This window comes from Mauremys reevesii, linkage group 2 (assembly GCF_016161935.1).
Source record: "Mauremys reevesii isolate NIE-2019 linkage group 2, ASM1616193v1, whole genome shotgun sequence".
Classification (NCBI taxonomy): domain Eukaryota; kingdom Metazoa; phylum Chordata; order Testudines; family Geoemydidae; genus Mauremys; species Mauremys reevesii.
In genome coordinates, this window is record NC_052624.1 from 284,544,452 (window position 1) to 284,568,053 (window position 23,602).

Genomic DNA, 23,602 nt, shown 5'->3' on the forward strand with positions numbered 1-23,602 from the left:
AGGGCCCTGGCCCTGCCTGCCACACCCGTGTCCATCCGGAGCAGCCTCTGCGGGCAGTGGAATTCGGCAGAATCCAGCCAGGCTGAGGAGGCTCTGACTGTCACACACCAACGGTTCTCGCTCAAAACCTCCTCTCTCGGCTTCTGAAGCTGGAAGTCAGAATCCAGGAGCCCCCAGGCCACGGATCTGACTCCAGACACCTGGGGCCAGGCACTGTGTCATTGGCTTTGTCGCTAATGCCCCTGCGACACTATGCAGAGAAAAAATAAATACACACACTGCCCCTGATAAACTGGTGGTCAGCTGGGAGCAGAACCTGTGCCCAGCTTGCTTCTGGAGAGCTCCCGGGGTCACCCCAGTCTTAGGAGCTCAGTGCTTTTTATTAGGGTTCAGTTACCCAATAGATGGTCACCAGGGCCGGCTCCAGGTTTTTTGCTGCCCCAAGCAACAACAACAACAACAGCTGGAGTGCCGCCGCTGAAGCAAAATGCCACCCCTTGAAAAGTGCCGCCCCAAGCACATACTTGGGACGCTGGTGCCTAGAGCCGGCCCTGATGGTCACCAAACACCCCAGGTGTGCACTCCCCATCAGCTGGCCTGCTAGCCCCTCCCCCCCAGGTACGTGTCTCCCCTCCGCACCCCCAACCGGTCTGCCAAGTGTCCCTGGAACAAGCAGCATCAGGCTGTGTTTGATTTCAACCCTTCGCTAAGTCTCTTGGGATTGTAGCACAAGTCTCATGATATTTGGTGGTTTGCTTAAAGCCCCAGTTCCTGGAGTCCTGGGACTGGGTGCAAATCTCAGCTTTCGTGTGTGACGTGGAAGGAGGTTGTAACTTCCAGGGGCCTGACGGAGGAAGGGGGCCAGGGGGAGTTGGTTTCTGCCCCTCACGGTTGCAGAGAAGACTTTGAAAACGTGACCCCTAAAGACTCCAACATCCAGAGGCCAAGAAAAGGCCCCAGCTGGATGATTTTTTAAAAATCTGATTTTTAAACCAACTCTCAGTATTGGGGGGGGGTGACCTTTGGGGCTGGGAGTTGGTGACACTAGCTTGGCGGTATCTGGGGCATGTCCTGCAGCCTCAGCACCTGTTGTCAGGTGATTCTGGGAACCTCACGGCTTGTTTCTGTTAAAAGAGCAACTCTCTAGCCCTTCTGGTAACAGGGGAAAGTCTTAAAACGTGACCTCAGCGACCCCTAAAGACTCAGAAACCAGGAGGCAAAAAAATTTTTTAAAAAAATCCCCCAATAGATCTACATATTTTTCAAAAGCTCATTGAATGTGGGGGGAGGGGCTGGGCTGGGGGAATCTTACTCTGGATGGGACCGTGGGCAGAGCTCACTGCACCAAGGGCACCTGCACACTGGACAGCAAGGCTGGAGTTACAGGGCATGAGCAAAGCTAACCAGGAGCAGCCAGTCTGGGCCCTAGCGGTCAACACGCTGCCCAGCCAAGCAGGGGCCTGGCATGGCGCTGCCTTCATCACCCGAGCAGAGGGAGTTCGGCTCCCCCAGCCTGAAGCACCTGTGAGCTCAGCACCCACATGGGCTGGCTTCACGGGGAGCCCCGAAGGCCAAAGTTACTCCCGTCAATCAATCCTGTACAAGCTGTCTGGGAGCCAGGGCCGGCTCCAGGCACCAGCTCAGCGAGCAGCTGCTTGGGGCGGGTGGCACGTCGATGTCGGGCTCTTCGGCGGTGGGTCCCTCGGTCCCTCTCGGAGAGAAGGACCTGCCGCCGAATTGCCACTGAAGAAGAATGTGGCACGGTGGAGCTGCCGCTGATTGCGATCACAGCTTTGTTGTTGTTGCTCGGGGTGGCACGGCCCTGCTGGGAGCACACAGACACTGTGGTTGAGCAGAGGGGCACCGCCTCCTGTAGGTGAGACTGGGACTTGCACCCCCTCTGATCAGAGGTGGCAGCAATTGTAAAAGCCGGAGATGAAAAAGGCCTGTTAGGGCCTACAGCTGGTCTATTGCCTGGGGATCAGGACAGGCCTGGTCCCAAAAGTGAATTCTCCAGGGACGGAGCATCCACTGCTCCCTTTAGGAGGCGTCTCCACAGCCCGACGCATCTCCCTGCTGGGAAAGGTTCCTTGAATTTCCCAATTCCAGGCCGGCACGGCACGGCACCCAGCAAAGCACACGTCGGGTTAAACAATCAGTGTGGCAGGCTGCTGACACCCCTTCGCTCCCTAGGTGTGGGGCCAGCCTTTTCCTCAGCATCATCGAATCACAGACTGTAAGGTCAGAAGGGACCATTATGATAATCTAGTCTGACATCCTGCCCAACGCAGGCCACAGAATCTCACCCACCCACTCCTGTAACAAACCCCTAACCTCTGGCTGAGTTACCGACGTCCTCACATCGTGGTTTAAAGACCTCAAGGTGCAGTGAATCCTCCAGCAAGTGACCCGTGCCCCACGCTGCAGAGGAAGGCGAACCCCCCCAACCCCCCGGGCCTCTGCTAGAGGCTTTGTTCCTCACCTTGGGGTCTTTAGGCTCCAGAATAGGTGGCTACGTTGCAAGAGACCCCTGCACGTTGGGCGCTGGCTGTGGAGCACGCTGGCAAATCTAGGCTGCCTTTAGGTCCCTAAATGGGAGCTGAACACGTCGAGTTGTGGATGCTGAGCGCTGGGAGATCTGGGCCTCAGCTGCCACCCCTTCCTCCCCTCCCACCTTGACTGTCCTGCCTTGTAAATGCTTCAGGGCAGGGGCTGTGTCTGGGCAGCACAACAGGGCTGCCATTTCAGAGCCCCCAGGCGCTACTGGGAAACAACTAACAGCAGCGAAGGGCCATGTTAGCTCCTACCCAGCCCATTCACCACCACGGCACTGACAGACTCTGCCCCCTGCATCCCCAATGGACCCACCCCACCTTCCACATCACACTTCAGCATATTGTCCCCCTGGCTCAGGTGGGACCCGCTGGGCTTGGTGCAATATGGGGGGCAGGCTGGCCAGTGCTGGGGGCAGGAGCTGTGCTGGGGGGTTAACTGGGGGAGGGCGATGGGGGGCAGGCTGGCCAGTGGGGGCAGGAGCGGTGCTGGGGTTAATTGGGGAGGGTGATGGGGGCAGGCTGACCGGTGGGGAGGAGCGGCTGGGGGTTAATTGGGGAGGGGATGGGGGCAGGAGCGGTGCTGGGGTTAATTGGGGAGGGTGATGGGGGCAGGCTGGCCGGTGGGGGCGAGGAGCAGTGCTGGGGTTAATTGGGGGAGCAGGATGGGGGCAGGAGCGGTGCTGGGGTTAATTGGGGGTGATGTGGGGCAGGCTGGCCGGTGGGGGAGGAGCGGTGCTGGGGGTTAATTGGGGAGGGTGATGGGGGCAGGCTGGCCGGTGGGGGCAGGAGCGGGGCTGGGGAGGTTAATTGGGGGAGGTGATGGGGGCAGGCTGGCCGGTGGGGCAGGAGCAGGGCTGGGGGTTAATTGGGGAGGGGCTGGGGGCAGGCTGGCAGGGGTTAATTGGGGAGGGGCTGGGGGCAGGCTGGCCGGGGAGGAGCGGGGCTGGGGGTTAATTGGGGAGGGGATGGGGCACCGGTGCTGGGGGGGGCTGAGCCAGGCCCGGGGGAGGGGGCGCTCCGGGAGCCTCGCCCTCAGGCAGCCCCGTCCCGAGGCCCGCGGGCGCCCAGGAGGGAGCGCGGGGCCCGGCCTGCCCGGAACGCGAGCGCGGGGCCCGGGGCCGGGGAGCGGCTGCGCTGCCGGACCGGCGGCTCCAGCGTAACCCCGGCGGCCCCGCCATGAGGCTGCTCCGCGCCCTGCTCCGGCCCGCGGGCCCCGCCGCCTACACGCAGGGCCAGAGCCCCGCGCCGCGCGCCCGGGAGTATTTCTACTACATCGACCACCAGGGCCAGGTGCGGCCGGGCCGGGGGACCAGAGCCCCGGTGACAGGCGGCGCGGGGCTGGGCTGGGTGGGGACCAGAGGCCCCGGTGACCGGCGGCGAGGGGCTGGGCTGGGTGGGGACCAGAGGTCCCGGTGACAGGCTGCGAGGGGCCGGGCTGGGTGGGGACCAGAGGCCCCGGTGACAGGCGGCGGGGGGCCAGCGGGGGGGACCAGAGGCCCCGGTGACAGGCCGCGGGGGGCCAGCGGGGGGGACCAGAGGCCCCGGTGACAGGCTGCGAGGGGCCGGGCTGGGTGGGGGACCAGAGGCCCCAGTGACAGGCAGCGGGGGCCAGCGGGGGACCAGAGGCCCCGGTGACAGGCGGCGGGGGCCGGGCTGGGTGGGAACCAGAGGCCCCAGTGACAGGCAGCGGGGGCCGGTCTGGGTGGGGGACCAGAGGCCCCAGTGACAGGCGGTGGGGGGCCAGCGGGGGGGGACCAGAGGCCCCGGTGACAGGCGGCGGGGGGCCGGGCTGGGTGGGGGACCAGAGGCCCCGGTGACAGGCGGCGGGGGGTCGGGCAGACCCGGCTGTGTGGTGCCAGCCAAGAGCCTGAGGCTGGAGAGCCCGGCAGGGCCCGGGGAGCCCCCTGCAGGGGGCCGAGGCTAGCGATGCCCCAGCGATGCTTGGCCCCTGGGGGCTCGGGGCTGGCCGGGGTTGCTGGGTGCACTGAGCGGGGGGCTATGGGGAGAGGAGAGGGGCGGTGGGAGAAGGGGGCTGGGGAGAGGCCATGGGAAACGCTGCCACCTCTCCCCATGGGCCAAGAGCTGATAGTGGGGCTGGGGAGCCAGAGCAAACCCAACCAGGGGCCGCCGTGGGCTACTGGGCAGCTTGTGCCAGAGCCTGGCAGCCCCCATCTCTGCCAGGCAGCATTGCCAGCCCCAAGTGTTGAATCAGGCTCACCAGAAGTCATGAGGTGATGTAAACATACTAGATTCGGGGGTCTTTTTACTTGCCTTCCGTTTGTTGAGCCTTTAGGGTGCACTGGGGTCTGGTTTTGAAGCTGTCTCCACGCCACTGAGGCTAGAAACTTACTTTATCTTTAAGAATGACGGCAAAAAATCATCACATACCCACTTGACTCCAGGAGCTGGGGCTTTAAGGAAAACAATAATTATCATGAGACTCATGACAAAATCATGAGAGTTGGCAGTGCTAATTCCTAGTCACTAGCAGAGCAGTAACAGCATCGACCGCCAAGGCCAGGTGGCTTGGGAGGTTTCGGTTTTTATTGGTAAATGTTGATTTCAACAAACACTGAGGCACCCACAAAATATTTCCACCCATCATGACCGAAATTTACAGCTAAGAGAAATCCTGCTTGAGAACATACTAGGGTTTGATTTAAGGCTGTTCACGTGTGATGTTGACAATTTGTGTTTTCACATTTATGAAGATTTATCTATTTGAATCGCAACATCTACTGTTGTTAAGTAATTGTCTGACACTCCCCACCCCAACAGTTTCCCACAAATGTGAAAATTTACATCAATAAAAATGGGAAAAGTACTTAAAACACATAACTTTTTGCAGCTGTGAAAATTGACAATGATAAAAATGAGAAACGTTTGTTAATGAACGTGGATATTATCAGCTGAAATTATACAAACAATTAAATTCTGCCCAGCCTCATAATGTGGGAGAAGGGGTAGCCGGGCACAAAATGAAGTTTGCTTCTCGCAGTAAGGTGAGCTCAGCTACCTAGTGCCCAGCCTCCAGACAGGGAGAGTCCTGTGTCCTTCTTCCAGCTCTGCCTCTAGGGGCGACTAGGCGGTGTTGTCTCTAAGAATGGCCTCGTCGCCCCCTTGCTGTGCATCTGAGTTAGGTCCCTTGCCTGGACAAGCACCAACATAAATACAGGGAAGCAAATTAGAGCCTATTCCGCCTCTTAGAATCATAGAATCCCAGGGTTGGAGGGGACCTCAGGAGGTATCTAGTCCAACCCCTACTCAAAGCTCTTGAGTCATCAGCAGGACGTCCAGATTCTTCAGCCACACACTGTTGCTGCCAATGCCCATGCTTAAAAACTACCACTGACAATGTGCTGTTAGAACCCAGGTTGCTGTTTGGCTCCCAGGTGGGGAGGGAAGGGAGGGAGTTTGCAGGGCAGGCAGGTGTTGGGTCCAGAGGCCCCACTCCCACCCCTCAGTGAATTCATAGGCAGCTGTGCTGTGCTCTGGTTCTTGGCCTTCAGGTGCCGACTGAGTCTGGATTGTGTGCAGTGTTGTGGCCGTGTTGGTCCCAGGATATCAGAGAGACATGGTGGGGGAGGGTAATATCTTTTATTGGACCAACTTGTGTTGGTGAGAGTGACCAGCTTTTGAACTGCACAGAGCTCTCCGTCAGGCCTGGGAAGGGAGTCAGAGCATGTCTGCACGGCAGTTAGACCCCCATGGCAGGCCTGTGCTGGCGGACTTGGGCTAAGGGGCTGTTTAATTATGATAAATGTTTGGGCTCAGGCTGCAGCCCTCTGGGATCCTCCCACCTCGCAGGTTCCTAGAGCCCAGGCTCCAGCCCTAGCCCGAGCATCTAATGTGCAGTTAAACAGCCCCTTAGCCAGAGCCCCAGGCAGCCGGCACAGGCCAGCGCGGGTTTTTATTGGCAGTGTAGACATACCCAGAGTGTCACAGCTAAATACAAGCTGGGCCAGGTTGTTTCACATAAGTAGTTGATGACTTTTCTGAGGGACTATTGAAGGTGAAGTGGCCCATTAACATCCTTCCGGTCATAGAACAAAAAAAGAGAGTTATTGGGTTATTGATTGTTGTAAGAAGCCATAAATCCAGTGTCTTTATTAAGATCAGGATTTTTAGTGTCTAGCAAAGTTATGAATTTAGGCTCCGAGGCTCGTCTTTTGAAGGTGTCGTGCCGGTTTCTGTGAGGAGAGAACTGAGAGGTCAGATATAGAGCAATTGCTTTGTGGAAAGTGTTCATCCACCGTTGATACGGTGCTTTTGTCTTTTATCATTTTCCTGTGTGAATTCATTTGAGCGCGTAGTGATTGCCTGGTTTCATCCACATAGTTATTATGGGGGGATTTAATGTACTGGATGAGGTACAGCACATGGATCTTGAAAGGTGTGTTGTGGGGGGTATTGAACATCGTAGCAGAGGAGGTGTCAACAGATTGTGCATCTGTTGTTCTGGCAGAGTCTGGTGCCACTTTGAGTTGGTGAGTCCTGGTATATTTGGTACCTTGCTTCTGATGAGAGCTTGACAAGGTTGGGGGCGTTGTTTGAAGGCCAGAAGAGGGGGTTTGGGAAAGATTTCTTTCAGGTTGGGGTCCCCATCATGTGTACATTGTAATTGTTTAGTGATACCCTGTATGGGTTCCAGTGTTTATAGACTAACAGACGTTCTGCAGCATGCATCTGAAGAAGTGGGTATTCACCCACGAAAGCTCATGCTGCAGAACGTCTGTTAGTCTATAAGGTGCCACAGGATTCTTTATTGCTTTTACAGATCCAGACTAACACGGCTACCCCTCTGATACTTGACAGTGTGGGGTGGTAGGTGACAACTAGAGATGTGAAGTCAGAGAGAGTTTCTTTTCTGTATTGAAGCAGGTTCTTTTGAGGCATTTGAGGCCCATTCTATGATGTGATCTACTTCTCTGGTGAAGTGTCCTTGTTTAGTGAAGGTAGTTTAAAGTGTGTTGTTGTGTGTATCCTGGACTTTCTCCTCAGAGCATATTCTGTGGTATCTGAGTGCCTGACTGTAGATAACAGATTTATTTCTTGGTGTGTTTAGGGTTGTTACTGGATGTGTGATCTGTGAGTGTTTTGTAAGTAGCTGTCTGTAGGGTTCCATTGCTGAAGCTGATCGTGGTGTCCAGGAAGTTGATGCTGGTGCAGGAATGTTCTAGAGAGAGTTTAATTGGATGGGTCCTGGTTGTTGAAGTTGTGGTGGAAATCTACAAGGGAGCTTAGGTCATCTGTCCAGAGATATCTCAGGTATATCATTGGTTTCATGGTGCATTTGTCCAGAAATTCTTCCTCAAGGTGCCCGTGAAGAAGTTGGCATATTGGGGAGCCATTACCCATTGCTGTTCCCATGGTTTGGGCAAAGTGTTTGTTGCTGAATGTGAAATTGTTATGGGTGAGGATGAAATGGATGAGTTTGACAATGTGTTTGGGGTGGATACCTGAGTGTTGGCCATTGCTTTGTAGATACTGAGGAAGGCAGCCATGCCGTCATTATGAGGGATGTTGGTGTATAGGGAGGTGGCATCCATGGTGGTAAGGATGGTGTTCTGAAGGAGGCTGTTAATGTTGCAGAGGAAGTTGTTCTGGAGGAAGTTGGTTGTGTCCAGGAGGAAATTGTCCCTTTGTGTGGCGAGTGCTTTGAGGATGGTTTCTATGAGCCCTGATGTTCCTTCAGTAAGAGTACAACGGCCAGATATGATGGACCTGCCTGGGCTCCCTTGGGAGGCACGTAGAAGGTCCCTGCGGTGGTCTCATTGGGGTGGGGGGGTGAGGTTGTATAGTTTCTCTTGGAGTTGTTTGGGGAAGGATTTGATGACATCCTCTAAGTATCTGGTGAATTGTGGTGTGGGGTCTTCTTTGAGTTTCTTATAGTAGGTGGTGTCGGAGCATGTCGATTGGCCTCATTGACATAGTCATCATGGTCAAGAACTACCATAGCACCCCCTTTGTCTGCTGGTTTGATCGTTTTCTGGTGGCTGGATTTCAGGGACTGTGTAGCTGTCCTCTCGGCGGTGGAGGGATTGTGGTGGTTGTGATTTGTGTTAAGGATTTCACAGCCAATCAATGTAACGATCAAGTGGGTGGTTTTGTCCACTGTGCGGTGTCCAGTCAGATGATTCTTTTTTTCCTACGATTGTCGGTGGGAACACGCTAGTTGTCGGTGGTGTCATCATTGTTGTGAAGGAATTCTTGGAGGTGGAGGTAGCAAAAGATTTCTTCTAGCTCTGCACATGTTCGTATGGTATCAGGTTCTGTGATGGGGCAGATGTTCAGTCCCTTGCAGAGGACAGAGATTTCAGCTCTGGTTAGGGGTAGTCCTGATAAACTCATAATGTTGGTGTGTCATGGAGTTTCCCAGCCCAGGGTGGTGGTGTGTGAGTTGTGAAGTTGTTATAGTGGGTTCCACTTGTTGTTGTTGTGTTGTGTTGGATGGTTGTTGTCAGGTTTTTTGTCTGGATTGTGCAGTCGGCTTAAAGTGACAGTTCCCCAGTTGTGCCACCAGATGGTGGTAAAAAGCTAAAAATGCACATTACTGTGTCAAAGTCCTCAAATAGGGTGACTCTAAGTGCAGCTTGATTCCTGCCATGACCCAAGGGGGAAGGGGGAGGGTGGCACAGCCCCAAAAGCCAGGGGCTTGGACAGGTGAGGCTGTGTCCGTTCTAGCCTGAAAGATGGCGGCGACGTCAGTCGGTAGCGTGTGGGGCAGTAGCTTTGCTGAGCTATGCGATCCCAGGGAGGTGGTTGCTGTCAGGTTCAAATACAGAGTCAGGCTGGTGGGGAGATGCACTTGGCTAAGAGGCTATTGCAATACACTAGCGAGGTGCCTGGGACTCTGTCCCACTCTAGCAGCTGGCTCCAGTGACTATACGTCCTGCTACGGACTCCCAGCTAATGGAGTTACTCTCCTAGGCCAAGTGGTAGCAGCCTGTGATCTGGCTGGTGTCTGTGCCTGGGTTAGTTACGCTGTGTACGGGCTATGGACACACCCTGGGGAGCAGACTCCTCTCCGCCAGGAGGCAGATGGAATCTATTCCTTGTTTCTCTTGGGGGGATTCCTGGGTCCTTGGAGCCAAAAGCAGCTCCCCTCTGCCCCCTTCTGCTCTCCCCTGATTCAGGCGGGTGGCTGCAGCGTTGAGGGAACGCCGGCCAGCCTCCATGAATGCCACCCCTAAAGCAGCCAGGCAGATTGTTGCTGAGCAAACTGCTGTCGCTCCCCTTGCTTGCCAGGGGCGGAGGGCTCCGTCCATGCAGCATCACTGCCAGGAGCAAAGGAGTCGAGGCTGGGCTTTCCAGGCAGGATAGCAGCGTGCTAGCTGTAGGGTCAGCAGGCTGGCCTGCTTTCAAAGCCAAGTGAAACTTACTAATAAGCTTCATGTGAGATCTCAATCCTGGGACGCATCAGACCCATGAAACTGTCTGTTTCTGGGCTCAGGAAATACCATCTGGCCCTCTTCCAACCCTCCGGGCTGGCTGTGCCTCTTTAATCTGTTAGCATCAACTGATAATTTTTCCTGCATTAACCGCATATTGCATTAATGGCGAATTAGTCACAGCGAGAGAGATTAGGAGTTGTAATTAGTGCTAAAGAAGGTGTATCGGCCTGCTCTGTACATTCACAATCCGGCGACTTCAGCCTTGGGCTGTTTGTGGCTGCTGCAGAATTGCCCCTTTCTGCTGTGGGGAGCAGGGATGGGTGGCCTCATTCTCAACGAGGCTGAGTGCCCAGAGGACCCACTGATTTCAGTGGGAGACGCAGGTGCTCAGCACATCTGAAAATCCGGCCACTTGTTAGTTCCCACTGATAGAGAGAAGACCCAGGGGAGGGGACGGCTGCATGGCCGGAACATCAGAGGTCCAGTTCTCTTCACAACCCCAGAGGATACTGGAAACGCCTTGCGACTCCAGTGAGTTACTCATTCCCTGCAGCTGGGGAGGGAGGCGCCTGGCTGGAGGTGTGTTTCAGCAGCGCCGTGTTCATGTGTAAACTGGGATGAGAGGAGCAAATAGTGAGTTGGGATCATTGATCAGATGCGGCGACAACGTGGAGCCGTTGCTCCAAAGCAGAGGCAATGTCCCACCCAGGTGCATGTTGACAACGTGGCAAGGCCAGTAGGTCACACCTGATTTGTATCATATGGAGCCCATTGTAGCTTCATCCTCTTTAACACAGAGAGCTGGCTCAGGGAGACTGCAGGGCTGTGCCTGCCGTTCTCCATCGTGATCAAAGGGCAGCGCAGAGCTCCACGGACCATGCTTTGCCCATGACATTGTGCAGGATAGTTGGGCCATGGACTCCTGGAGCCGCAGCCACACAGCTCTGAAATGTCTCCCATGGCCCCTTGGGCACGGTCCTCGGGGGGAGCCCCCTCTGTGCTGTGGCAGGTTGATCTTCACTGTTCCCCTCTCTTGCCTTGTTTTGCAGCTTTTCCTGGACGATGCCAAAGTGAAGAACTTCATCACCTGTTTTAAAGGTAACGCCATCCCTTCCGCACACACTGGGCCCCTGCGCCACACACCCCAATTCTGCTCTGCCTTGTTACGTCTCCGGTGAGGGGAGGATTTCTCTTCCCCGGTCTGGGAACTTGGCACTCACAAGCTAAGCAGGATTGGGTTGGCTCAGCGTTTGGATGGGAGACCCGTGGGGAAAATCTCCTGTGCCACAGGAAGTAGAGACGGTGAATCCGTAGGGAGTTCTTGCTCCTCAGAATTGTCACTCATCCAATGGGACCCTGTAGCGGTGCTCTCCCCTCTGGGCGGCGCAGACCCAGTGCTCCAGTGAAGCACTCAGGGGTGCTGTGCTGCAGGGCGCAGGATGGGGGGCTGAGTGGAGGGGGCTCTCCCCTCTGAGTCAGCCTTGGCCCCGCTGCCCTAGCATGGTGCTAGGAGATGCCGTGCTATTGAAATTGCCATTTTTAGCTGAGGCGTGAAACTCAGCCCCCAAGGGCCCTTGATCAGCTGGGCCCCATGCGCTCCCTTTCCACCGCTCTGGGGCGGGGTCTGTCTCCTGACTAGAGGGAGGCGTGGAGAGGGGTGTGCTGAACCTCGCGGTGCCGTCTGGCTCCGCGCCTTCCCCTTGCTGCCTCTTTGGAGTCTCAGCCATGGCTGAACGGCTGTGATGATGTCAGGCAGCGCTTGGGATGGCCCCAGTGGTTCCTGGGGGCTCGTTGTAAGGAGAGGCAGGCGTCTGCAGTCAGACATTGCTGGCCTCCCAGCATCTCTGGCCACCACTGCGCTCCGCTGGCCGGAATCCGTCAGACCCGTTCGTTGTGTGAGCATGTTGCCCTCTAGTGGCTGCAGCCCACCAAGGCTGTAAGGCTACTACTGCTGCGCGGGTGTGAGCGTGTCCCAGGCGATCACGGGTAAATCTATATTCTGCTGCACTTCCTAGGCATGGAGGCAGCCTGGTGCGGCTTGTGCTGCAGGAGCTGTGGGCTGTGGTGTGAGGGATATAACTCAGCTCAGTTCTCCAGCCCATGGGTCCCACTGCAGAAACACAATCTCCCTTGCTGCTCGTAGGAGGGTGTTATTCTGGGGTCTGCCTGCAGGACTCCTGCACTGACTTCCTCCATGCTCACTGCTGCGATCTGAGCTGCGTTATTCACGAGCACAGAGGCAGAAGGGGAGCAGCCCGGCTGGGATCGTGTAAGTGAGAGCCCCACGGGAACGTTCAGGGCTAAGCCCGGAGATGATTCCTAAAATCCCCTCACTTAGCTCCTCTGCAGGATTTTGATCTTCCTCCGGAGCCGCACTCATCCCCTTCTCGTGTGCTGGTTTTTAAGAGCTGCGTGCGTGATTGTAATCCTTAATCAGGCTCTGAAAGTCACAGCTGGCTGATCACCAGAGACAGCTGGACCCGCGTGTTAGTACAGCAACTCAGCCGCAGGCAAATCCTTGCTCCCCTGCACCAGCAGCCCGCTGGGCCCGGGACAGCAGGTGAGGCGAGAACGTGATTTAAACGGGTTCAACGGGAGGTTGCCTTGATAGCAGTTCTCGCCCCTCATAGCCTGGATGAGCACAGAGGGGTTTGGGTCAGTGAAGCCCGTCACGCCATGGTACCATGTTCCCTGTTAATCTGCTACCCACCACAGTAACCCTACCCCCTCGGCCGAGGCTGCAGCAAATGGCCAGTTAAACCTGAAATGGGGCTTTAAGACCCACCGATATTTTCACATGAGCTGAAAAATGGGATTTAGACTCTAAGTCCCCATAGCCACTTCCCAATGGCCCTGCTTGGCCTGCCACTGCCACCACTTGGCAACATGCCTCACCAGGCTTCTTGTGAGCCCGCTGGGGCCTGGCTGGCCCTCTTCTGAATGGGCCACCTGTCAGCCCCCCCTTGCCATGCTCGCTGGCCATTACGTCAGCTTCCCCACTTCTTAACCACGAGCATAATCGTGAGTCCCAAACCTTCCCCCGCAGAACAGAGCAAACTGCAGCCCCCACAACTTGAAATATGGCTCTGCAGCCACAGAGACTACAGGTCCCAGCATGCAATGCAGAGTCTTCACCTGGGCTGCCTTCTGCTCTGGTCAAGATGGAGCATTGAACCCTAGGACCTGTAGTCTTTTTGCAGGCAATGCTTATGCCCAACCCCTCACTTGGCAGATCAACCACTGAACTTTTTGCCGCTGGGAGCGAAGTCTAGGTGAAGCTTGAGCTCCTAATGTGAAGTGAATTCCCCGGAGGAGGGCGCAGTTCACACTAAGCACTTGTAATTCCCTGTGCATTTTGCACTGTTCCTCAGTAGCAGCCTTTGAACACGCAGACAAATGCACTGGCTGCTCGCACACCCTGCTCGAGTGGCTGCTTGTGATTAGACTTAGAATTTAATTAAAACTTCCCGGGGGCGGGCTTTGAGGGTAGATTCATTCATTAATGTTTGTGAGAGGCTGTCATGCTGCTGTGACAGCAGCTCATACAAAAGCCCCATCATCCTTTTAAATAGTGCAGGGAACTTTTGTGCAATGTATCCGTTGCCACGACAAATAGTTTTGAGTGAACAGATGAGAGAGAACAGTGGGGGGATGGAATGCTGCTTGGGGTGAAGCACAAGGGTGTATAGGATGCATGTGTGGGCCGAACAGGCACTGCTCCCGAAAATCTCTGCCCAAAGGTTAGTCTTTAAGGTGCCACCAGACTCCTTGTTGTTTTCGAAGACACATGCACGCCTGAAGTGAGGCATCCATAGGGACACATGTCTCAAAAAACTCCAGTTACTGCCTGAGGTCAGTAATCTAGTGGAAGGATACGAGAGAGCCACAGGAGAATGGGAAAGCTGCTTTGCACTTAGAAAGTATCAGCAATTCTAATGCACTAGGCACAGGGATTCTGCTCTTCTGCTGGGCAGTGAGGTTACAGCAGTTCTGATTGGTACGTGGCTGTGACATCACCTGAATGGACATCAGCTGGCCAATCAGAACATGCCTTTGGACAATCCGTGTCCCCAGCCACACCATCAGTAGAATTGTTTGCTAAGTTCCATTCAGGTGCCCGTGCATGCTGGCTGGTGGCAGGAGGGTTACAGAGGTGTCGCTGCAGGCCAGATCTGCCTTCCAACCTTTTATTACTGAGGATGGGGTGCAGGGCCGTCCCTAGGGGGCTGTGGGGCCTAGGGAGAGCTGACAAATCTGTCACTTCCGGGACCGACCTGTCAATTCTGGGACCAACCGCGGCGGGTAGGGGCCTGGAGTGGTTGCCCCAATTCGCCGTACCCTAGGGACGGCTCTGATGGGCTGTGACCCAGCTCAACTCTCAGATCCTTTGGGGCTGACTATTAGAAAATCCTCCTGTGACCTGAGCAATCTCATCAGATTAGGGTGACCAAATAGCAAATGTGAAAAATCGGGACAGGGGTGGGGGGTAATAGGCGCCTATATAAGAAAAAGACCCAAAAATCGGGACTGTCCCTATAAAATTGGGACATCTGGTCATCCTAGATCAGATTAACTGGGACCCCGCCCCAGGCCTTCGGAGGCTGATTTTCAGAGGAGAGCTGTGCTGTAAACTGGACTCCCTGAAATCTGCCCATCCGCTAGTCAGAGCTGCCTCGCTTCCACAAGGCTGCTCCCACCCTAGCTGGCCTGAGGGGTCATGTTTCGTCTCCTCATGGGAGCAGGGGTGCTGGAACAGTTTGTATACTGGGGTGCCAAGAGCCATTGAACCAAACTGTAAACCAGGGGTGGCCCGAGGGCCACATCTGGATATGGAAACTGTATGGTGGGCCATGAATGCTCATGAAATTGAGGTTGGGGTGTGGGAGGGGGTGAGGGCTCTGGCTGGGGCCCCTGAAGCTCCTGTTGGCTGCAGTTCCTGGCCAATGGCAACTGCGGGGGTGGCGCTTGGGGTCGGGGCAGCGTGCAGAGCCCCCTGGCTGCCCCAACACATAGGAGCCAGAGTGGGGACATGCCACTGCTTCCAGGAGCTGTGTGGAGTGGGGCAGGCCCCAGATCCCGCTCCCCGGCAGGAACTCGAGGGCCGGATTAAAATGTCTGAAGGGCTGGATGTGGCCCCTGGGCCGTAGTTTGCCCACTCCTGCTGTAAACCCTGTATATGATGGAAACCACTTCAAGCCAGGGGGTGCTGCAGCCCCCTGCACCTCTAGTTCCAGCACCTAGGTGTGAGAGGAGCGACTCCTCTAGCAAAGTTTATGACCCACCATGCGTTTAAAGGTCCTGGACCAAATTCATCCCTGTGGTGACCATCGACTTACAGGGGGGACGGATTTGGTCCCTTCTCTTCAAGTGACTGAAAACGGCAGGAGATAAATTGTGCCATTCACTGAGGTTCCAACAGCTGCTGTGTGTTACTGAGGGCAGGCCACGGGGATGTGAACCTCAGGCCTCGAAGCTACAAATGACTCTCCTCTGAGTCTCCCTCCCCCAGAGCCACCTCCTTTGCATGGGATCACAGTTGCCTGTGCCTTGACTAGAGGGGGGCAGCCCCTGAGATGACAGACCCCAGCATGCGATGTTCCCGCGTGAGCCGAGCCGCCGGGCGCGTGCTGGAACTCGCCGTCTCCATGAAGCCAGTGTTGGTAACAGTAAGGCAGTGCCAGGCAGCACTGTGTGTGCCGGGTCTGTCTGCGTGTCTCCCTCCCCACCCCACCGGGATCAAAGAAATGGAGAAAGCCCTGTTCTGGCTCCAGGGCTCCCCCCCTCTCCACCCCATATGCCAGGCTGGATCCTTTTCACAGCTCCAGGTGCAGGCTAAGCCCAGTGAGAGGCAGCCGCAAGGCTGCTGGAAACACACGGTGCTTAACAATACCCAGCTCTTGCACGGCACATCTCATCAGCAGAGCAAGCGCTTTTCAAAGGAGCTGAGCATCATTATCCTCATGTGACAGATGGGGAAACTGAGGCCCAAGGAGGAGTAGTGAGTTGGCCAAGGTCACCTGGCAGATCAGTGGCGGAGCAAGGAATAGAGCCCAGGTCTCCTGAGTCCCACCCAGTGCCCTCTCCTGAGGGGCATGATCTCACTACAATGGCACACAGGCTTCCCCGGGCACCGGCATCCCTCCGTGCTTGCTCCATAGCAGGATGAGCGCAGCCTGCTCTTGGCCATTCACCTCGACCCCTTTCACTTTGCGAGCTGCTTCCTAATGCGCAAGGGCAAAAGCCAGGCTTCACCCAGCTGCGCCTCGGTTTCCCCAGGCCGGCTGTGGGGCATCGCTCACTGTCTGTAGGGTCTTGAGCTGCAGATGAAAAGGGCTTCCCCAACATGAAGCTGCAGCAGCACCTGTGAGGGTAGGTGAAGGATATTTGGGGATTGCTTCGCCTGCCGGTGGAATGCAGCAGCTGTTAACAGGGCAGGCTAATGGGCTCAGGACCAACTTGGGGGGGGGAGCACCCCTTATTGTGTCACACACCCTGCTCCTTGCAGCACATCGCCCCTAGTGCCCTGATGGGATGGTGGGTCATTGCTGAGTCAGGGGGAAGTGCTGGCTACTGAATCAGCACCACTTCCTGTCCCATTGACATGTTCCTCGGAAACCTCCCATCCCAGAGTTTGACCTGGTCTAACCCTGCTTAGTGCAAGATCTGATTCCTAAAAGTTAGAGACTGGGGGAGCGAATAGGTCTGTCCTGCTGCTGCCAAAGCCCAGGGTCTCCTGGCTGCAGGCTCCGCTAGCCCTCTGACTGTCCAGCATCTGGGACTTCCCCCTACCCTGGCGCCATCTTTCTTGAGCTCCAGCTCCATCTCGGTCCATCCCAGTCCGTGTTCCTTTAAAAACTGTTTGCAATTCAGTCTTTCTCCAGCAGCAGATTCTCTAGCAAAGACAGCACAATGCCTTTTGCATATTTCTTCCATTTGCACAATTACAGGGATTCAGCTCTTGCTATGAATAACTTCTGTTCACTTCTCCCCTACGTGTGAAAACCTCTGAGCCTTCTGCCTGTTTAACTCTCTCTACATCACTGATTGAAAGAGGCCGTAGAGGGCGAGTGGCTACTGTTGACTTCCCCTCGCTGTATTTTAGGGGAACAATCAGCCACAATATGTCCACCCCCTTCCTGGCGCTGCTCTGAAAGAAAGCTGTTAAATTGCTTGATAAAGGAGGTGAGGACAAACAAAGGAATAAAATACACCATTAGCTAACAAAAATGGATCCACACAGCAGGGTATAAACTAATAAGTACTGGGAAGTAATTTGCTTTTGCCAAATGACTTCTCCCTGAGCTGCAGGTTTGCCATAAGCTCTCAGCAGCTCTAGCTGGCACAGTAGGGGCAGAGGCAGCGTTTAAAGGTGATTTGTGAATGCCTGACTGCTGTAGGACACAATTCACTGGGCAAACAGGCAGCTGTGACTTTTACTACTTCATTATCTTTGTTACATAAAACTAACCTGAAAATGCATCTCGTGAGCTTGTGCCCCTTGAAAGATCCGTGAGCGGCAAAGCTGGCCAGCGTTGGCATGGGGCTTCTCTCCAGGAACAGCCCGGCAGCAGTGGGGGTGTTTAATGGGCAGACGTTCCCTGGCCAAAATCAGCTGCTTCCCCGTGATCAGCCAGAGTCCTCCACCAAAGGAGAGTCCCCTGTCCTGCCTGCCTGCCGGTGTGACGTGCTGTCACCCCTCCTTTGCGCGCACACTTCCCTGAGCTACCGTCGGAGCTTGGTTGTGCCGGTGTAGATTTCTGGCGTGACTCTTGAGGGCCCTGGAGTTACTCTGGATGTCTGCGGGGGGAATTGAGAGGGGAATCTGGCCGGAGTTCTCGGGAAGCATGGTGGGCAGCACATAGGTTTCAGCAAGTGACTTGGAAAACAGGGCAACTTGCATCTCATCATAGGATTCGGGCGTCCTGTTAGGTTTCCTTCAGCCCATTCCCCACGGGCCAGTGCAAGATCAGTCCCTGTTGATTCACCAGCACTTTGCCCAGTTCGAAATGTCCCAAACTCCTTCCTTTGGGCAGCTGTTCCGCAGTTCAACAGGCCTTGGTGTGAGGGAGCACTTCTGTCCGGCGCGGCAGGAAGGAGGGTCTGGTACTAAGGCATGTGCCTGTGTCGCTGTGTCACTGGACAAGTCCCTGAGTCTCTGTGGGTCAGTCCCCGTTTGTAAAGTGGAGGTAACTGCACTCCCCTCAGGGTGACCAGACAGCAAGGGTGAAAAATCAGACTGTAAATTCCTCGAGGACGCGGCTGTCTCCTTGTATCACGTGTTCAGCCCCAAACCCAACTTGAGTCCAATCCAGGCCTCTGGCTGCCATTGTAATACATGCACTAAATAATGACTGGCCCACACGTCTTCTCGTCTATCCCCTTGCACCACCCTCGAGAACTCTCCTCTCTCGTTAGGGGTTGCACCCTTTTAAACCCTGTGGGGAGTATTTCCAGCCCCACAGGCACTGACCTATGGGGCTTCCAGTTTTTAAACCAGTTGTGTCGGTTTTCAGGAGTATGTGAGATCTTGGCAATAGATTTAAAACCAAATGAGAACTAGCCTCTGACAAACGGAGGGGGCTGTGCCAGGGGGCGATGCTGGTGAATGAGTGCGTGGCTCTCCGTGTGCGAGGCGCTTCCCAAAGACAAAAGGGCCCCATTGGAGAAGACGCGAGCTGAGGGGCACAATGAGCGAGGTGGCCTTGGTCACTCAAGTTAACACTAGGGGGGTTTCGTGAGCTGGCGAGGTTCTCCCCAGGCAGCCCCAGCCTCCCTGTAAGCAGCCAGTTAGTTTCTTGTAGGCCCCAAGACTGGCATGCAGAGAGGACGTGGGCCTGCAGAGGAGCTCGGGAAGGAGGTTCCATGCAGAGGGAGTGGGACGGGATAGACAAAGGTCCTTCTGGAAGGAATTTCTAAACGGGGCCCTGAGACTTGGAGAAGTGGGGAGGGTGATGGGAGGGCAAGTGTGAAAAATCTGGACCTGTTTTTTGGGGGGTAGAGTTGCATATAAAAGACAAAGCCCCCAATATCGGGACGTCCGGTCACCCTAAGAGTGGAGAAGAAAGGGAGAGATGCAGAAGGAGACAAGGGTGGGGGGGCTGAGGAGGAGACAGTTCTGCACAGCTCTGAAAACAGAGCCGAGGAGTTTGGATTTCATATGGGAGGAAGGGGGAGCCATTGGAGGGATTCAAGGAGAGGGGTGAAATGGAGGAGCAAAGAACATGGTCTCCTGTCCCTTTCTCTTTCCTGCTTCCTGGCCACAGAGCAAAGCCATGAAACTGACCAGAACGTGCATGTTTCACTTTCCTGCTTTGCCCAGGTAGGGGGATAAGTGGGAGTCTGGCAAGAGAGGCATGCTCAGTGCCCGGCTGGCCTCGTGCCGCTCCGGTGCCACTCGGGAGTGCCCCCAGGAGGTTCACGCTCCGTTGGGTATCAAGCCACCCGGGGAGAGAGGGCTGACGGGGCCGCTTGGCTCTAAAGATCGTGCCAACAATGAAGGGCTAGTAGCTGTGTCTAGAGAGCTGTAGGTGGCTGGTAACAGCAAGGGCTGATTCCTTACCCCCATACAGCCCGGAGCAGCCCGTCAGAAGGGCGCTGGAGATGCGCTGCGTGCGGTCAGCAGAGATATGAATGCGGAGGCCTTGTAGAGATGGGAATTAATCAGGAGTGATGTTTCCTGGAGTAGCTCTGCTGCTGCCTCCTGATTAGCCTGCCAGAGCTCTGGGGATGGAAGGGGCCAGGTGCAGCTTTGCTAATTTCCAAGGGAGACGTTGCTTAAAGGCCTGTAGCTGCATTGCAATAACAGGCAGTGGGGAGGAGGATGCTCCCTGAATCAGAACAGCACATCTCCAGGAGCAGACCAGTCAGCAGACCCGTGCGAGGCCAGGGAGCTGTGGCCTCCGTCCTCCTCAGCGTGCACTTTGGGCTGGGTTTGGAGTGAATTGCAGCCAGGAGTGAGCTCCAGAGCCCCCGCAGGGAACGTGCCTTTTGTTGGCCTGGCATATGGGGCGTCTAACAAAGCCGCTCGCTGATGGGGGGAGGCGTGTGGGTAAAACAGGCTTCAGCATTGCAGTGCGCACCGATCTAGTTCACTGGCCTCTGAACCCCCTGTGGTTTCTCTCTGCTTCCCAGATAAGCAGTTCCTCACCTTCTTCTTCAAACAACTGCAGCTGAACCGGAGCGGACGCTACCAGGACGCCTTCCCCTACCTCTCCCCCTGCGGCCGAGAGCACAACTTCGTGCGCTGCGACGACCGCCCCATCGTCTTCACCCACCTGCTGCGGGGCCAGGCGGGCGAGGAGCTGCTCTCCTACTGCGGCGGCGGAGACAGGCTGGTGGTCAGCTTCGAGCCGGAGAAGCTGGTGATGTTCCCCGAGAACGGGCGCGTCTATCACCCGGCCCCGCGGAAAGCCGGCGGCGTGGGGCTGGTGAAATCAGCCCTGGCCTTCGAGCTGAGCCCCTGCTTTGAGTACAGCCAGGGCGCCGGCGGGCCCCCCACCCACTTCTGCTGGCAGGGCAAGCGCTACACCCTCACCAACGAGCTGGTGCAGCTGATCCGCTCGAACAGCAGCGCCTGAGCCGGGGCGTCACCCGTGAGGCTGCCTGGCCCTGGGGACAGAGCAAGGACTGGCCCATCTGCAGCTACGCTGGCTGCTTTGCAACAGCCTGGGGACAGCACCTCCCTGGAGCAGATCTCTGCAGCCCACCCCCTGGCTGCCCCGCCACACGTATGTCACTTGGGCCAAGCAGCCCCGGGGTTGGCTGCTTGAAGGGCCTCCAGGGGCCTTTTCTCCAGCGGGGGTGGGGCTGCCCTCTGCCCTCGAACCCCATGGGCTGCACGTAAGGCTCTAGATTGGGCTGGGCGGCCATGAGCTCCGACAGCCACCTCCTAGTGGGAGCCAAAGGGAAGCCGGAAAAGCAGCGGCTCTTGTCCCCTCTGGTCCAAGCAGATGGCCAAGCCGGAGGTGAACGGAGCCCCTGCTTTGCCGTCGCACGGGGAGCTGGGCTGGGATTCTGTCCCTGGAGAGCAGAGCGGGGTGGGGCAGACCCGGAATCCATGTTCCTTCACCTGTGGCCCTACAAACCCCACAGCCCAGGGCCCCTCTCCTCCCTCAGCCCTCCCCATTTTAAGGATCTGCAGATTCGGTGTGGGCCCAGGGCCTGCTGCATTGCTTGGTGCGTGCTCACCGTGTCTGCCCTTCCCCAGAGCAGTGAGCAGTGAGCACTGTGGGGAAAGACCCTGCTGCTCGGCCCGCTCCCCCCAACCTCTGCCCCGTCCATAGCAGGAGAGGCCGGGAGAGGCTGCTGGGAGTGGAAGGAGAGTCTCAGTGCCCGCGCCCCATTGCTGTGCTCGTCGGCTCCTCGCCATGCGGAGCCATGGGGCCCGTGGTGCTCCATGCTGGTAGCGATCCCCGCCTAGGCAGGCTTCGCTGAGCTCCTGGGTGGCTGAGTGGGACAGCTCGTGGGAGCCCAGTGGCGCGTGCAGGGAGGCCCCGGCGTGATTATCTCCGGCGTGCGCTGAACTGGGATTAGTCTGGGGAACCAGGAGCTTAAGCTGCTGTAATAACCGTGTTTGAAAAGCTCTCTGCCGTTTCGTAACCGCGCGCTGCAGATAACCCACTTTCGGAGAGGGGCCTCGGTTGGTCCCTGGGGGATGGAGAATCTTTAGCCAGTGCCGCCCAGAGGCCCAGGCTCCACGCAGCGAGACGGGCAGGGTCTCCCCTGGTTAACCTGCCCCCTGGGGATCAGCACCCCAAGCCCACTAGCCTCCTGTGGTAACTCCTGGGCTTCACTCGACCCCATGGCCTGTGGATCCCCCTCCCCCGCCTCTGGGTGCCAGGCTGCAGACTTGGGCCTGGCGGGGATTGCGATGCCCCTTGTCACCCTCTGCTGGCTTCCGCCCCGGCCCCTAGCACTGCCTGCAAGTGAGAGACCGTTCGTATCTGTCCAGCCATGTTGACGGGAGGGCTCGATGCACTGCCCCCAGGGCCGCCAACCCAGCCACCTCCAAGCTGCTAAATAAATGCTGGGTCGATCCCACCCAGGTGCCTTTTAATGGGCCCGATTCTGCCCCCCCGCCAAGGTGGCAAAAGTCCCATCAGCCTTTGGGCTTGTGCTGATCTCTGGCCCAGGGCGTTTCCTGTTTGGGGGCTCGGGATCCCAGCACGCTGCCCGTGTGCTGCTCACACCGCAGATCCAGGCTGCCTTACGGGTGTGATCGACACCAGCAGGCCGAGGCCTCGTGCCAGCCCGCCCCAGGGGTTTGAAACCACCCTCTGCTGCCCCAGCACAGAGCACAGTCGGGTTCCCTGCCAAAACCAATCGCTGCGCGAGCTCGCTGAGCTGCACAAACCTCCTCTTAAAAGGCTTTTTTCCCGGGGACTTAAAGCTCCTTGACAGCTTTCGAGCGGGACCCTAACCTTAGCCAGGATGCAGTGCCCCCGGCATCTGTTAGCAGCAGCCGGCCCAGCAAGCCTCTCACAAGCCTCAGAGCCTATTTTTAGCCAGGCCGAAGCTTGGCAGCAGCGCGGGGTCAGAGGGGCATTGCCCGGAGTTAGCACAAATGGGGTGGGAAGCACCAGGCCAGCAGGCTGGGATCTGTGAGCACAAGGGGCGTGTGCTGCTTTCCACGGGCTCGCACAAGCTTCCTTGCCCCCTTGGCTGCTGGCTCGATGCGGGAATCAGGCTGCCGGGTTCTCTGCTGTGGGAATGGCACGAGTTGCCTCGCCTGGAATTTTCACTCAGCCGCTGATTGTAGGCGCCTCCGTTTTTGAGACCCCTCCAGCTGCTACTTTAGAGGGGCTGAGCACAGGGGATAGGGTGGGTGCTCAGCACCTTTAAAATGCCTCACGCTGGGCACCCAGCACCCGAGGCCCTTTGCTGCCGGCGCCTCCGTTTGCCCAGTTGTGAAATGGGGCCAGTGCGGTCGCCCTTTGTGAGATGCCCCGAGATCTTTGTGCAAAGCCCCGTCTGAGTGCTTGGGCTGTGTCACTGCTCCAGTGAACGCTGTCTGCTGGGGGGCTAGGCCCTTGGCACCGGGCTGGCAGCAGTCGCGTATGTTCCCCTCTGGAACAGGCCTCCCTCCGAGGGGGTGGATGCACTCAGCCTTTGGCAAAGCCTCTGAGTGGAGAAGCCCAAGTGAAGAGAGACCGGGGTTGGGGAGGGCACCCAGCAGAGTGCGTGGGGGAGACGCCAACCAGGCTGCTTTGGTGTGAGCCGTGCAAGTCGGTCCCAGCGGCCCCTTCCCGAGTGGGGCGGGATAAACTGGAGTATTGGACTCGATTGCTGTGCACTGGGTGTGCTGCAAACAGCTGCTCCGCTCGGCTGCCACTTCCTGACACTCGCACACACACGCACACACCCGTGCACATGGCTGGGGGCTCGGAGTGGAACAGTTTGGTGTTTTTTCTGTGACAACCACTCAATAAATAAATGATTGGCAGCGACCCGGCCAGGGGTGGGCTGATTTCTTTGATGTTATCACTGGATTGTGGGGTCCAAACTTCCCACGGTTCAGGGATCCAACCTTGCTTTCCAGCTAGCAGCCCCTCCGTCCGCCAGTCGCCTGTGCGGGGACAGCCCCCACCCACCGACCCCCATAGGAGTCGGGTTCATAGCTAGGGAGGAGGCAGCTGAATTGCTGTACTGAGCAGT

General features: G+C 56.8%; 1 protein-coding gene across 1 annotated transcript; it reads left to right on the plus strand.

The window, feature by feature from the left end:
• Positions 1-3,602: 3,602 nt before the first annotated feature.
• Positions 3,603-23,394, plus strand: C2H8orf82 (chromosome 2 C8orf82 homolog). The gene is made up of 3 exons (XM_039525786.1): positions 3,603-3,845; positions 10,999-11,047; positions 20,081-23,394. The coding sequence occupies exons 1-3, from the start codon at positions 3,732-3,734 to the stop codon at positions 20,524-20,526; spliced, it is 609 nt and encodes a 202-aa protein (XP_039381720.1). The 5' UTR covers positions 3,603-3,731; the 3' UTR covers positions 20,527-23,394.
• The last annotated feature ends 208 nt before the right edge of the window (positions 23,395-23,602 follow it).